Source organism: Hemiscyllium ocellatum, chromosome 2, assembly GCF_020745735.1.
Source record: "Hemiscyllium ocellatum isolate sHemOce1 chromosome 2, sHemOce1.pat.X.cur, whole genome shotgun sequence".
NCBI lineage: Eukaryota > Metazoa > Chordata > Chondrichthyes > Orectolobiformes > Hemiscylliidae > Hemiscyllium > Hemiscyllium ocellatum.
In genome coordinates, this window is record NC_083402.1 from 134,292,113 (window position 1) to 134,306,406 (window position 14,294).

General features: G+C 38.8%; 1 protein-coding gene across 6 annotated transcripts in view; it reads left to right on the forward strand.

Moving 5' to 3' along the window:
- Window positions 1–14,294, forward strand: part of ythdc1 (YTH N6-methyladenosine RNA binding protein C1) — a 54,493-nt gene that overhangs the window by 16,450 nt on the left and 23,749 nt on the right. For 2 of the 6 annotated variants that reach the window (XM_060840290.1, XM_060840299.1), the window contains exons 5-9: window positions 1,486–1,584; window positions 1,669–1,722; window positions 5,854–5,948; window positions 10,267–10,375; window positions 11,269–11,386. In XM_060840290.1, the coding sequence (XP_060696273.1) occupies window positions 1,486–1,584; window positions 1,669–1,722; window positions 5,854–5,948; window positions 10,267–10,375; window positions 11,269–11,386 (475 nt within the window). The remainder of the gene's footprint in view (window positions 1–1,485; window positions 1,585–1,668; window positions 1,723–5,853; window positions 5,949–10,266; window positions 10,376–11,268; window positions 11,387–14,294) is intronic. The other 4 variants (XM_060840310.1, XM_060840317.1, XM_060840327.1 and 1 more) reach the window with 2 other exon arrangements.

Genomic DNA, 14,294 nt, shown 5'->3' on the forward strand with positions numbered 1-14,294 from the left:
AAGCTTACAATTTTAAAGTAAAACTCACCTGTTTTGTGACTTATGGCAATGAGATTAATCAGAATTAAAATATAATACACATAGAAAGATGGTCCCTTTTTTGTTTGTGGGAGAGTGGGAATAAGTGCCAACTTAATATACAATGATTGAGGGGGTTGAAAATTGGAAATATGAGATTGGCCACTATACTCATTAATATAGTGGACAAGTTAGTTAGTGAGGCTGGACTGATGTACAAGAGAGGAATATTATACAGATGGAGCAACTTAATTGCAACCACTTGGTGTAACCTACAGATTATGATAAAACAGGAAATTCTATAATGTTTTGGTGTGTAATTTTGCCTATGTTTTTCCACAGAATTCTATAGTATTCTTGTTAGCGTTAACTTTTAGTTGGCAGCAATTAAACTGAAGCTCCTGTGGTTAAACTAGTTAAGAGGTAGTTCCTAACAACATCAACCATCTTGGTTTTGCATATTTAACTTTCCTGGTTCTCATTCTGTCCCCATGTCAATTAAATTGTCTTCTGTGTTTTTGAAAATTCTCGAACCTCGGGTTCAGATATTCCTCTGTATCACAATTCAATTTCCTCATATTGTGGCGGGCCACTTTCTTTGTTGGGCAGATGCAGAGTGACATCCCTCTATTCTGCCCAGTAATGTGCTTTAACCAGAGCTTCAGCAAAGCACTTGCTGCATGACCTTTGCACTTTTGTTTCCTACATTTGCCAATCTGTGGCCTTATGACTACTGTCAAATTGTGTTGTGAATATGTGCCTCCTTGGAACTGGACTAAGGCTATTCAAACTATATTTTACAGACCAGGAGTCATTCAAATAATAATTCTAGGCTAAATTTGAGCCCAATGTTCGAGGTGAAAATTTAATTTTTACACTTTGCCAGACCTTGTTTTTTAAAGTTAGCTTTGGAGATATGATATTTTTCCCGTTTCATAAGTGCTGTATTCCTGAAGACCTAAATAATGTATCAGGCAAGTAACCAAAACATTCCATACATGAACATGGAACAGTACTTTCCCTAATTCTATAGCAGTGTTTGGTTTCTCAGCCATATCATTGTTAATATAATGTTGGTACTCCACCAGTGGGAGCAATGTAATTAAAGCAACAACTTTTGTTTTGTTAACTGAACAGTTCAATTGAAACACAAAATTTCATGGCAAAACAAGGATTTATAAAATTGGTTAATCTTAGCTTCGGTGTTTTGTTTTAAATTGGCTCTGTAATCATGTGAAAACACCCTATATTTTCAAGCCCCTAAAACCGCTAGAGTACCGAGTATGTGCCTAGCTGCCGATATTGGACACTGAAACAGTATGGTTCAGTTTATAAAAACTTTATTGATCTGTAATTTTCAACAGGTCTAGACCAAATTTAGTGGAATTTTCAACCCCCATCATCATACTGCAGTCTGTGATTCTTAGATTCATTAAATAGAATTGTTACAAATTAACTTTTCTTCAGACGATGAGACAGATAAAAAGGAGAAGAAAAAGCGATCTAGAGACATTTCTCCAATTGTGTTTGATAGGAGTGAAAGCTCAGCATCCGATTCGTATGCAGGTATGTTTTGTGTTTCATTTGGAACTTGTTGTGTATGGAGCTTAAACAGCAAGGGCCTAATGGGTTTTGTGTACTATAATGCAGGATCAGAGAAGAAACATGAGAAGCTGTCATCATCTGTGCGTGCAGTTCGTAAAGGTATGGAAACGACTAGCTTAGAGGTTAGCATAAGGCAGCACGCTCTCAATGTGCTGTTGAAAAGCTTGAAAAGCAGCCGATAGGTTAAGTGTCATACTCAACATCTATGGCTTTTATGCACTCAGGTTTAAAATATTGTATGTTTTGTTTACTGAAGTTGCAGTGCTTCATAATTTATAAACCTTAACTGTAAACGGGCAGTTTAATAGTCAAAAGAAATGTTGCTAAATTGCATTGGCTGATTTCTGTCACTTCTGATGGACAGCATTCAATGTAAACATCAAAAAGGACACTGCTAATTCTCGGTGCAAGTCCAAAAATTCTTTTATTTTAATTTAATTATTTCAATTACTCAGTCTGTGGAGCATCATTCAGAATGTATGTCTTGGGCTAATATTCTAATGACACTGTTGTTAGCCCAGCTGTAATTACACTTTTCTCATGGCAGCTTACTAATGCAGATATTGCTCAGGTGATTTATTTGAGGTGATTGCTGTCTAAACATTGGGGATTTTACTCTACTATGAATTTCATGTATCCTCTCTGCTCCTGTCGTGGAGAAAATGTAGAGAATCACCAGGGGACGCAGAGAGTTCTTCAACGAGTAGGTCTGTTATTTGCAAACAAAAAACCATCACACTCAGAAAGCAAATTCTTGAATGCCCCCAAACTTCAGGGTCCGTGGCTCTTTATACCTATTTTTAATCATGTGAAGACACCCTATAAGCTTTTTGTTAGCTTATCAGCATGCCCAACTATGTTAATCAGAATTAACTTACTCCAGCTATATAATAAACCAATTACGTTAGTTCCAATCATCTCTTCTACTTCTGCCACTATGGTTTGTCCTACATTCTATTTAATATTATTCTAATGTCACGATTAGATATTTTACTGTCACCTCTGCCACAATGATCTCCCATCTCAGACTAACCTGTCATGATGAGATATTTAGCCATCCCATCTAGCACAACGGCCTCCTGTCCCAAGCTGATTGTACAACTACTGATTAGATATTTATTGTCAAGGGTCTTAAGCAGGCTGACTCTACTAACTATTAATTAGATATTTATTGGTAAGTTCTAAATATTTATTGTCACGACCTATCCCAACCTGCCATGATGATATTTAGTAGGTGAGGCTGATTTTACCAACTGTTGTTATCTCATCCCACCATAGTGACCTTTCATCCCCAACAATACTCTGCTAATTGGTGTAGGAGCATTCCAATATTCTTATCCCATCCTGCCACAGTGACCTTTTGACTGGTGTAGCATTCCACAGACACCTTGCAACAGATCGCCAGTGGTCTTTGTGCTTTAGCCCTTCCCGTGCTTTCGTGCTCTTTATTTTCCAAACTCCCTTCTGCACAACCTGTAGATTCTTCACCATGATTGTAAAACTGTCTCTTGGGCAGTATTAGCGTATCATGAGCTTGAGTTCCCAAGAAATATTGCTTATCTATTACCAAATGAATGAGGTTTGAAATAAGGGTTCAAGAAATTGTGTAGCATTGCAACATGTGGGTTATAGGTTAAAGGCTTTAGAGTAACTCCTGCATTTTGGAATCTAGAAAAAAAGTTTGAATATTGTAATTAACCTTTTTTATGCTTTAAGTCATCTTGTTCTGTTTCCTCTTGCTAACAATATACTGTTCTAACTGAAAATATTGTTTTGTAATCAATGTTATTTTTGCCAATTCTTGGAAGAGGATAGGGCTGCAAAACTAAAACTAATTACTTTTTGTCTTTGCTTTTATTGATCATTTTATTGAACTGCCATAATTGATGTACTTATGTGGTGAGATTAACAGTAGCTATTATGGCATGTTACACCCTGCTGTTGGTTATTTTCTCAATTGGTTGTTACATTGTCTTGGATTCACAGCTTTTGATTTCACAGCATTTCCAAGTCGGCTGTTTCTAAATTGAAATATTGCTATAATAAATCAGTTTTTTTTTGTTGAAATGATGACCAGTTTTAAAAATCTGTTTTCAGTCCTTTTCATTAACGTGACACCTTAGATTTCTTTTGAGGAGTTGTAAACGCCTTTTTAAGGTGAACCAATTGCATTTGATATTAAGTAGTACTACATTTCTTAAGTTAACTCAAATTTCACAAATGTGGCTGACAACATTTATTAACTTTTACATTGAATTTGTTTACAATTCTTTAGATTTGACTGTGGCAGACAAATTGCACATTTCTTTAGAAAATCAGCTTGATGTTTGTTTAAGTCTAGTCTGTTGGTACATGAAGTTGCCCCGGTAGATTGTAAACACTGTTGAGAAAGTGGAGCTGGAATAGCTAAGCCAGTCAGGTAGCATCCGAAGAGAAGAGAATCGATGTTTCAGGCATAAGCCCTGCATCAGGAAGGAGACTTGTGGGCCGGGGCTGAGATTAATAGGAGGGGGTGGGGTTGGGCGGATTTGGTGGATGAAGGTGAGAGAGAAGGTGATAGGTCAGAGGGGCAGTGATGGAGGGGTCCTGAGAGTGGTACCAAGTTGGAGGTTTGGGACTGGGATAATGTGGGAGGAGGGGAAATGAGGAAATACACGTTTATCCCGTGTGTTCGCAGGGTCCCAAGGCGGAATATGAGGCACTCCTCCTTCAGGCGTCGTGGTGGAGGAGGCTCAGGACCTGCATGTCCTTGACTGAGTCGGAGGGGGAGTAGAAGTACTTGGCCACGGGGTGGTGGGATTGGTGGGTGCGGGTGTCCTAAAACGATCCGCAAGAAGGTGTTCTGTCTCAGAGATTGTGAACACTAGTTGTTGCATTGGGAGTGGTAGAAGGCTGGCAACAAGAAAAATTGCTAAACAATACTTAAATAACGTTGCTGAATAGCTACTATGTATTATTTTGTAATTGTCCACAGTTAAAAATCACACAACACCAGGTTGTAGTCCAACAGGTTTAATGGAAGCACACAAGCTTTCGCTCCGAAAGCTAGTGTGCTTCCAATTAAACCTGTTGGACTATAACCTGGTGTTGTGTGATTTTTAACTGTGTACACCCCAGTCCAACACCAGCATCTCCAAATCATTTGTAATCGTCAGCTTCCATGGTTGATACTATTGGTGTGGAACTATGGAAGCAGGTTTAATGCTATCAAAATTGACAAGCCATCTAGATTCAAACTGTTTATTTTAACAAGTTTGTGGCTGCAAATATATTACCTTCTTTGTACAGTTTGGCTTCAATTTCAAAACCAGTTTTTAACAATTCAGATTCTAACACAGTTGATCCAGTAAACTTGCCAACTTTCTTGCATTTCTAAGGAAGAATGCTTTTGGCAATACCAACTATGGAAATGGTGGCTGGTGTTATTGACGATTAGAAATATGGTAAGGATATGATCATAAATTGAGGTTTAATTATGCTTTTAATGTTTAAAATGCAGCTTTAGTCCACTGAATTTACTTGTGTTTGTTACTTTCATGTTAATAATTGGGGCCTGTTCATAATATTTGTTAATTCTTTGCACATTTTAGATGGTGTGTAGCCAGCTGCATATCTTGACCATATAGGTCAACCCATTTCATACTTGGGGAGTTTTCCCTGTTAACAAAAAAAAAACATAGGTCTACAGGTCGTGTAGAGAGATGACCTCTAAGTTGTAGCAATGTTCTGTCCCTTTATTTTCTAGTGCAGTAGTGAACTTCCACTTGAGTGGGTTTATATCAAGGAGATTGTTCCATTCTGCTGATGTTCTTCAAATGAGTAATAGTGAATACTTCCAACTTTGTTTTTTGTCCTTAATTTATGATGGCTGTCAAAAGTTTGTAGTTCAGAATTGTTTGCCTTGGCTGTTTTGGAATTTCAGCATGTTTGATTTTATTTCATTTTGAACTTTCACAGCTGAGATGAAGAACTTATTCAAATTAATTACTTATAGCACCACAAGGACTGCTTTGTTCTGTTGTACTGCACCTCTGACTTTTCTCTTCGAATAATCCTGACAGTTCTTTCACTAAAATTGCTTTTCAATATTAGACGATAGCATATGCATTATTTACGTCCTGGTACAAAGTTAACATATCTGAACAGAAGTCGTCCAACATAATAAGTCTGCAGTTGTTAATAGTGCTATTTGCAATCAAGTAGAGTAAATTTTTGTTTGCATTTTTACAGATCAAACTAGTAAACTGAAGTATATTCTTCGAGATGCACGATTTTTCCTCATAAAAAGCAATAACCATGAGAATGTATCCCTGGCAAAAGCAAAGGTACTGTCTTGTGTACTGGATATTACTAAAAAGAACCCAACTCTACTTTGCACAGCATACACTGAAACGTTGTGTTTTAATGTTGATTATGTTTGCCTCTAATTTGTGAAGTTAATCAGTTTGGTGTATATGGTATCTAACGTTTTCTGAGTTCTTGTGTTCTCAACTTGTATATGTTTATAAGTACTAAGTTGTCTCCGTAGTGTTCTGGCCAGTCACTGAAATTTGATGGTCATTGTTATAACATTTGTGCAATCATTTTTAATTTGGATCTTGCACGTAGTTCACAATGTTGGATTCAGGCCATACTGAGAGATGGCAGTTATCATTCCTGTTACAATAGTATGGCAATGAATGGATTCAGCCTGAAGGACAAAACTAAGAGAAGGTTGATCCCTTCAAGTGGCTCATCTTGCAAGATTGAAAGTTGCCTTTTCTGCAAGTCAAATCTAAATGTGCCACATGGGCGAAAATAGTAGTGTGGGTGCTTGTTTGAGCCGGACATAAAGTGCTAGCTTCACATAAGCCAACTGAAGTGAGAGAAATAGCGTAAAATTAGTGTAGAGCCTAGTCACATGTCATCCAATCTGTTTGAACCACAGTACCTCAGATTGGTTAACGTTGACACTTTGTAACATGAATTTGTCACAGTAGTATCTTGCTGCAGCTGATTTAGCTTGATCATGCGTAATGAATGCTGGTACATTTTTCTCTCCAGAATTAGGGTTCTGTATTGATTCTCTTGTACTGTCTGACCTTAGTCCAGTAATTTTTCAAAATATATCTGTCTCAGATACTTAATTCTGGCTAACCAGAAGTTCCACATTCAAACAGAAATCTATTCCCAAACTTCTAATGTCATTGCAGCTGTCAATTGCATTGAGTATTTCAATTTCTGGATTTCGTGATTTGAGCTATTGTCTTTTCATTTTGTCTGTGGTTTCTTTTGGTTTTGCTCTTGTGCATTAATTACTATATACAAAATAGAGATCATTTAAAATCTGCTTGTTCAGTTAACTGAGCTGTCATCATTTGATCAGCATTTTGGCAAGACAGTGCTCTCATTTAAAACTGAATAATTGACACTCAGCAAAATATTTGTTTTCTTAATGGGAATCAAATAATGTTTTTAAAAATAATTTAAGAACAGTATAACAATGGAAGTACAGGTATAGCATTGTTAGTCTTTAAAGTTTTCCTTATGAGCGAGTTTGGAACAGATTTGTAGCTCAGGTTGAGGTTCTGGGTGTAAGATTTCTCGCTGTGTCGGAAGGTTCATTTTCAGGTGTTTTGTCACCGTACTGGCTAACATCAGTGAACCTCCAGTGAAGCACTGGTGTTATGGTCTGCTTTCTATTTGTCTTTAGGTTTCCTTCAGTTGGTGATGTCATTTCCTGTTTTTTTTCTCAGAGGGCGATGGATAGGATCCAAATTGATGTGTTTGTTGATAGAGTTCTGGTTGAAATGCCATACCTCTAGGAATTCTTGTGCCTATCTGTTTGGGTTGATCTAGGATGGATGTATTATCCCAGTCAAAGTAGTGTCCTTCCTCACCTGTGTGTAAGGATACTAGTACAGTGGGTCGTGCCTTTTTGTGGGTTGGTTGTTCTTGGTACCATGCTGCCAAGAGGTCTGAGTAGTCTGGCAATCATTTCCGAGATGTCTTTGATGCAAAGTGGCTAGGGTTTGTGTGCGCATTTTGTCTGGGGTAGGTTTGCTCACTGAGCTGTAGGTTTGATATCCAGACGTTTCATTACCTGGCTAGGTAACATCATCAGTGGTGACCTCCAAGTGAAGTGAAGCTGTTGTCTCCTGCTTTCTGTTTATATCTTTCTCCTGGATGGGGTTCCTGGGGTTTTGTGGTGATCACCACAAAACTCCAGAGCCCTAATTCTGGAGAGAAAATATACCAGCATTCATTATGCATGATCACCACAAAACCCCAGGAACCCCATCCAGGAGAAAGATATAAATAGAAAGCAGGAGACAACAGCTTCGCTTTATGTCATTTGGAGGTCGCCACTGATGATGTTACCTAGCCAAGTAATGAAACGTCTGGATATCAAACCTACACCCTAAACCTCAACCTGAACTACAAACCTTCACAAACCTTGCATTTTGTCTGGTTGTTTGGTTTTGTTGCTGAGAAATCAATGGCCTGAGTTCATTGGCTACTCATGAACATGCTGTATAGGTGGTTTTCTTTTGCTCTTCATAGTTCGTTGGCGCTACAGTGTGTGGTGGCTCGTTGAAATAATGTTCTAATGCAATTTCGTTTGTGGATGTTGGGATAATTGCTTCAGTTGTTCAGTGATTGGTCCGTATGTGCTGTTTTCCTGTAGACACTGATTAGAAGTTCCCTTTTGACTGTTCGCTCTACTGTGGCATCCAGGAATGGCAGTTTGTTGTTTTCCACCTCTTTTGTGAATTTTATGTATAGTATTGATGGTCTTGAAAGTTTTTCCGACTTGTTTCGTTTAGTGATGACAAAGGTGTTATCCACGTAATGGACCTCTGGTGGGTTGGATGGTTGGCAGAGCTGTTTATTCAAAGGATAGCATTCCAACTGGAACTCTATCAATGAGCACATCAATTTGGATCCCACCTATCACCTGCTGAGAAAAACACAGGAAATGACATCAAAACAAGAAATGACATTACCAACCCAAGAAAACCTACACACACACAAAGTGGGCACAACACCACTGCTACTGAATATGATAAGGGCCCATGGTGTTAGAGGCAAGGTGCAAGCATGGATAGGAGCTTGGCTGTCGCACAATGTGAGAATAAAAGGGTCCTTCTTAAGATGGCAGCTGGTGACAAGTGGAGTTCCACAAGGCTCAGTGTTGGACCACAAGTTTTCACTTTATTCTTTAACCATCTAGATGAAGGAATTGATGGCATTCTGGTGAAGTTTGCAGACGATACAAAGCTAGGTGGAGGGACAGATGGCATTGAGGAGGCAGGGAGGCTGCAGAAGGATTTGGACAGGTTAGGAGAGTGGACAAAAGGTGGCAGATTTGAGTACACTGGGAAAGTGTGAGGTCATGCACTTTGGTAGAAAGAATAAAGGCATGTACCTTTTTCTAAATTGGGAGAAAATTTGCAAATCTAAAGTGCAAAAAAAGTTAGAAGTTCTAGTCTAGGATTCTCTCAAGGTAAACCTGCAGGTTGAGTCAATAGTTAGGAAGGCAAATGTAATGATGGCATTTATTTTGAGAGGACTTGGAAGTACATCCCTGCTTTTATATTTGAGGCTCTATAAGGCTGTGGTCAGACCATATTTGGAGCATTATCTGCAGTTTTGGGCCCCATACCTTGGGAAGGATGTACTGGCCCTGGAGCATGTTCAGAGGAGTTTCAAAAGAATGGTCCCAGGAGTGAAAAGCTTAATATATGAGGAATGTTTGAGGACTCTGGGTTTATATTTGATGGAGTTTAGAAGGATGAAGGAGATCTAATTGAAACATACAGAATACATGAATGACCTGGACAGAGTAGATGTTGGGAAGATGTTTCCATTGGTAGGAGAGACTAGGGCCCGAGGGCATAACCCTAGAGTATAAGGAAAACTTTTTAGAATGGAAATAAGGAAAGAATTCTTTAGCCACAGAGACTGAGATAGATTCTTGAGGATCAAGGGTTGCAGGGAGAATGTAGGAGAATGGGATTGTGAAATGTATCAGTCTTGATTGAATGGCGGAGCAGACTTGATAGGTTGAACAGCCTAATTTCTGCTCTTTTGTCTTTGTGGACTTTGTACTGCTGATATTCCACCAGTGACTAAACTAAAAACGGGTTATCAAATGGGACAGCCCTTGAAAATGTTGTTGAGACTTTATTTTGGAGGATTATCAGTAAATTTTAGTTGTCCTTGTTTGCAGAAATCAGGGAATGGGGAGGCATTACATGAATTGTTTCAGCCAATAATTTTCTTGTTTTGTTGTTGGAATGGTTGTCAAAGATTATACCTGTCCAGTTATCTCAATTGCTGTCAGCAGTGAAGTAAATCTAAACTTTCAGTAGCATTTCAATGCTGAAAAATCTGAAATATAAATAGAAAATGCTGAAAATATTCAGCAGCTCTTTCAACATTTTAGAGAAAGGAATGCACAGCAGAAATCATAACCTGAAGTGATGCAGGGTCATATCGTGGAAACATAATGACTTCAGAGAAAGAGTTGCCAGTACTGTTGAGACTTTTCCCAGCCATCACTGTTCGTTAGTTCAGATATTTGCTGTTAAACGCAATCTTAACCATGTATGTTTTGGAAAATTAGTAACTTTAAGGTGTATTTTTATTCCTTTTTATTAGGGTGTATGGTCAACACTGCCAGTAAATGAGAAGAAGCTGAACACTGCATTCCGTGATGCTCGGAGCGTTATATTGATATTCTCTGTTCGAGAAAGTGGGAAGTTTCAGGGTAAGAAAATTATATTGGGAAATTGAATACTTTTTTTCCCTGATTAGGTGCTTTTGTGAGAAAGTAGTTTTCTAGTTCATCCAAAACATTTGAGCACTGTTGCAAGGCCAGCATTTATTTCCAGTGCATAGATTCTGATTGCGTTCTGTTTCAAAAATAGTTTGTCAATGTTACATCACAATGCAGCTTCTTGAATAATACCCCCCTTTCTACTGAACATTGCTGAAGCATACTCTACATTTTACAATCAAGCTTAATGAGCCTGTGTTTGTAATTTCCACTGTTTTGAAAATTTGGGAGAAATGACCACACAACGATAATACACACAATGAATGATAAAAGTAAACTGACTTTGAATTAAAGTTGGCCTTGGTGATATATTTATCAGATTGAGATGTGTACATTCAGCAGAAAGTCAGAATCAAATGAATTGTCATCTTTGCTTACTGGGCACCAATCATCATTCCATTGATTCATAATTTGGCCGTTTGTGTTCTAGATGGCAATATTGCTTTTTTTTTCTGCGTGTGGTATCTGGAATACCAGCAATTTGTTGATAGCAAGGGAAAAATAAATGCATTCATTCATTCAATCTCTGTTTCTGTGTGTGTGCCCCACACCTCCTCACACAGCTTTCATTGAATACGGCCACTTAACATTTGTGCCTGCAATTACTCAACTGCAACAATACTTCATAAAAATACCTTGGAATTTAGAAGTAGTCCTTTTTTCGATAATCTACACATTTTCTTGTGGTTGATCCTTTCTATAAAATATTGTTTCAATATTTATGCCTAATTGTGTAATAAATTATGCAGTGTACTCAAATTTAGAAGAACAAGGCAAGTTAATTTTATTTAGCTTGGTTTTTAAAATAAATCAATTATTTTCAGGATTTGCCAGACTCTCATCAGAATCGCACCATGGAGGATCTCCAATTCACTGGGTGCTACCTGCAGGAATGAATGCAAAAATGTTAGGTGGCGTTTTCAAAATCGACTGGATTTGCAGGTACTGCCTACAGTTAAGAGCTATTACAAATTAAAAAACGGCTGCGGAATGATGCGGTGCATGTATTAAGCAGCACTTTCTGATATATGGGCTACCTGCTTGTGTGTTGTTGTTGGCAGGTTGGTCACTTTGTGGGTGAGGAAAGAAAGATTTAAGGGACATCATATATATAGTTTCATGATCAATATGGGTGAAGAAAGGGGTGTTGGAGTGGGGTGTCAGGGCTCAAGCAGAGCATGTTGCGTATGAGTAGTGACATAATAAAGAAGGGAGGTGTGTGCTGGGAAGAGCTTGCTACATGCTGTCAAAGGGCTGGAGGTGAGGTGTTTTATTGGGGAAGAGTTACTGCTGTGGAGGGGAATTGTTGGGCTCAATGGAAGATGGGTGTATTTGGGGTTAGAATGGTATATTGTGGAAGTCAGTTCATAGTTCTCCATGGGTTGAACTAAAGTTTTAATCATCTAGCTGTTCTTGGGTACCCATTAACATAACTGCAGTGGAACCTGCCAAAGTCTCTAATTTAGTTTGACTGTCAGAATCTTTAATTTACTAAGATAATCGCTTGTAATCTGCTGTATTGGGGATTGTACAGAATCCCAGTGTGCAAGTTCCATCTCCATTGCAGAAATTACTATGTGACCACTGACCAATGTGGGCCATTATGTCACTTGACTACTCTGGTCTTTTGCTTTTATGGTTCAGTATTCCATTGGCTTAGTTGACTGGTGTTCTGAATCTGCGATTTGTTTAATGAAAAAGGAAGGCAATACACTCAAGAAAGGAAAGCACTATAAGGACTAAAAAGATAAAAGCATTGTTATCCTACCTGCAAACAAAGGTCGCTCGACAGTCATTTTAAATCAGAGACTACATGAGAATGCGAACACACTGCTTGCAGATACCAACACTTACCAATAAGTGGCAATAGACCCGACTCCACAACTAGAGAACCAAACCACAGCCCTACGTAAAAAACGTCAGAAATCTAGAGAAGTAAATAAGACCCACTTCCAAAAAAATGCAACCAGACGGATCCAATACACTATGCTTCTATGGATTACCTAAAATTCACACACCAGGACCCCCAGACTCATGGTCTCGCTACCTGGAACGCCAATTAACAGTTTAGCCAAGGAGTTGCACCAAAGACTAAAACATTTTGTAGAAGATTCACGCCACTCCATTCTCTCCAACCAAGAATTCCAGAATGCCATCAAAGATACCATGATAGAAGAGGATGAAATAATGGTCTCCTTTGATGTAACAGCCTATTCACAATCATCAACATCAGCTTAGCCAAGGAAACACTGACTACAGTATTAGAAGAACCAAAGACACATACACCAAACACTACCAACTTCATCAGCAAGGACAATTTCGTCAAGCTAGTGGATCTATGCCTCACCACCCACTTCACCTTCAACGACAAAACCTACAGACAAATCAATGTAACACCCATGGGGTCTTTGATATCAGGGTTCTTAACAGAGGCAATAATGCAGAGGCTCTAACAAACAGCTCTGCCAACCATCCAACCCAAACTTTGAATCTGCTACGTGGATGATACCTTTGTCATCAGTAAACGAAACAAATTAGAAGTAACCTTCAAAATCATCAATTAAACCCTTACTGGCATAAAATTCACTAAAGAGGAGGAAAACAACAACAAACTGCCATGCTTGGATGTTGCAGTAGACCGAACAGCCAATGGGGAGAACTTCGCACCAGCCTCTACAGGAAAATAACACACACGGACCAAATACGGAACTACAGAAGCAATCATCCCAACATCCACAAACAGAGCTGCATTAGAACATTATTTCAATGAGCCACCACACACTGCAGCATAGAGAAACTATGAAGAGCAGAGGAAAATTATGTATACAGTGTATTTCAAAAGAACAGGTACCCGATGAACGCAGTTCACCGATTTCCCGGCAGCAAACCCAAACAAACAGACAAAACATGTCCGGAAACCCTAGCCACACTCTCCTCCATCAAAAACACCTTTAAAATGACTGCCAGACTACTCGGACCTCTTGGCTTCATTGTAGCCCATAAACCCACCAACACACTAAAGCAACAGCTAATGAACTTGAAAGACCCTGTACAGACAACAAGCAAAACTAAATTCATTTGCAAAATACTGTGCAAGAACTGTGACAAAGAGGCAGAAACCTAGCCACCAGGATACATGAACATCAACAAGCGGCAAAAAGACATGACCCATTCTTCCTATTATCCTTGCGTACAGATGAGGAAGGACACTACTTCCACCGGGATAACACATCCATCCTAGGACAAGCCAAGCCGAGAGATTCACGAGAATTCCTAGAAGCATGGCTTTCCAACTGGAACTCTATCAACAAACATTGACTTGGATCCCATTTACCATCCTCTGAGAAAAAGAACTTCAAATGACATCACCAAACCCAAGGAAACCTAAACACGTAAATAAAAAGCGGGCCATAACACCAGTGCTTCACCGGAGGCTCACTGATGATGTTACTTAGCATGGTGATAAAAAGTCAGAAAATGAATCTTGCAGCTCAGCGAGCAAAAGTACTTTCCACTATTTTCTTACTTTATACTGCAGAATTAAGAGGAGTGCAAACCATTTCCACCCCCCACACCACCACCATTACAGCAGTAAACTCTCAAAATCTGAAACTTAAAATTGCCAACAGCTATTTTGCCTGAAAAACCAGAGATGCATAAGTTAAATGTGATGTTAGGATGCCAGATGGGTATTGGGAAGGTCATTGTTGAGTTGGGTCCAACAGGATTGTAATTGGTCCATGGAATGTGTAGTTGGGTGCATGGGAAGCAATGTGTGTGGTCAGTTTGATAGTTACTTGAGAGTTAAACTGTTTTAATAAGCTTTTTAATAACTGAGCGGCTAGTTTTC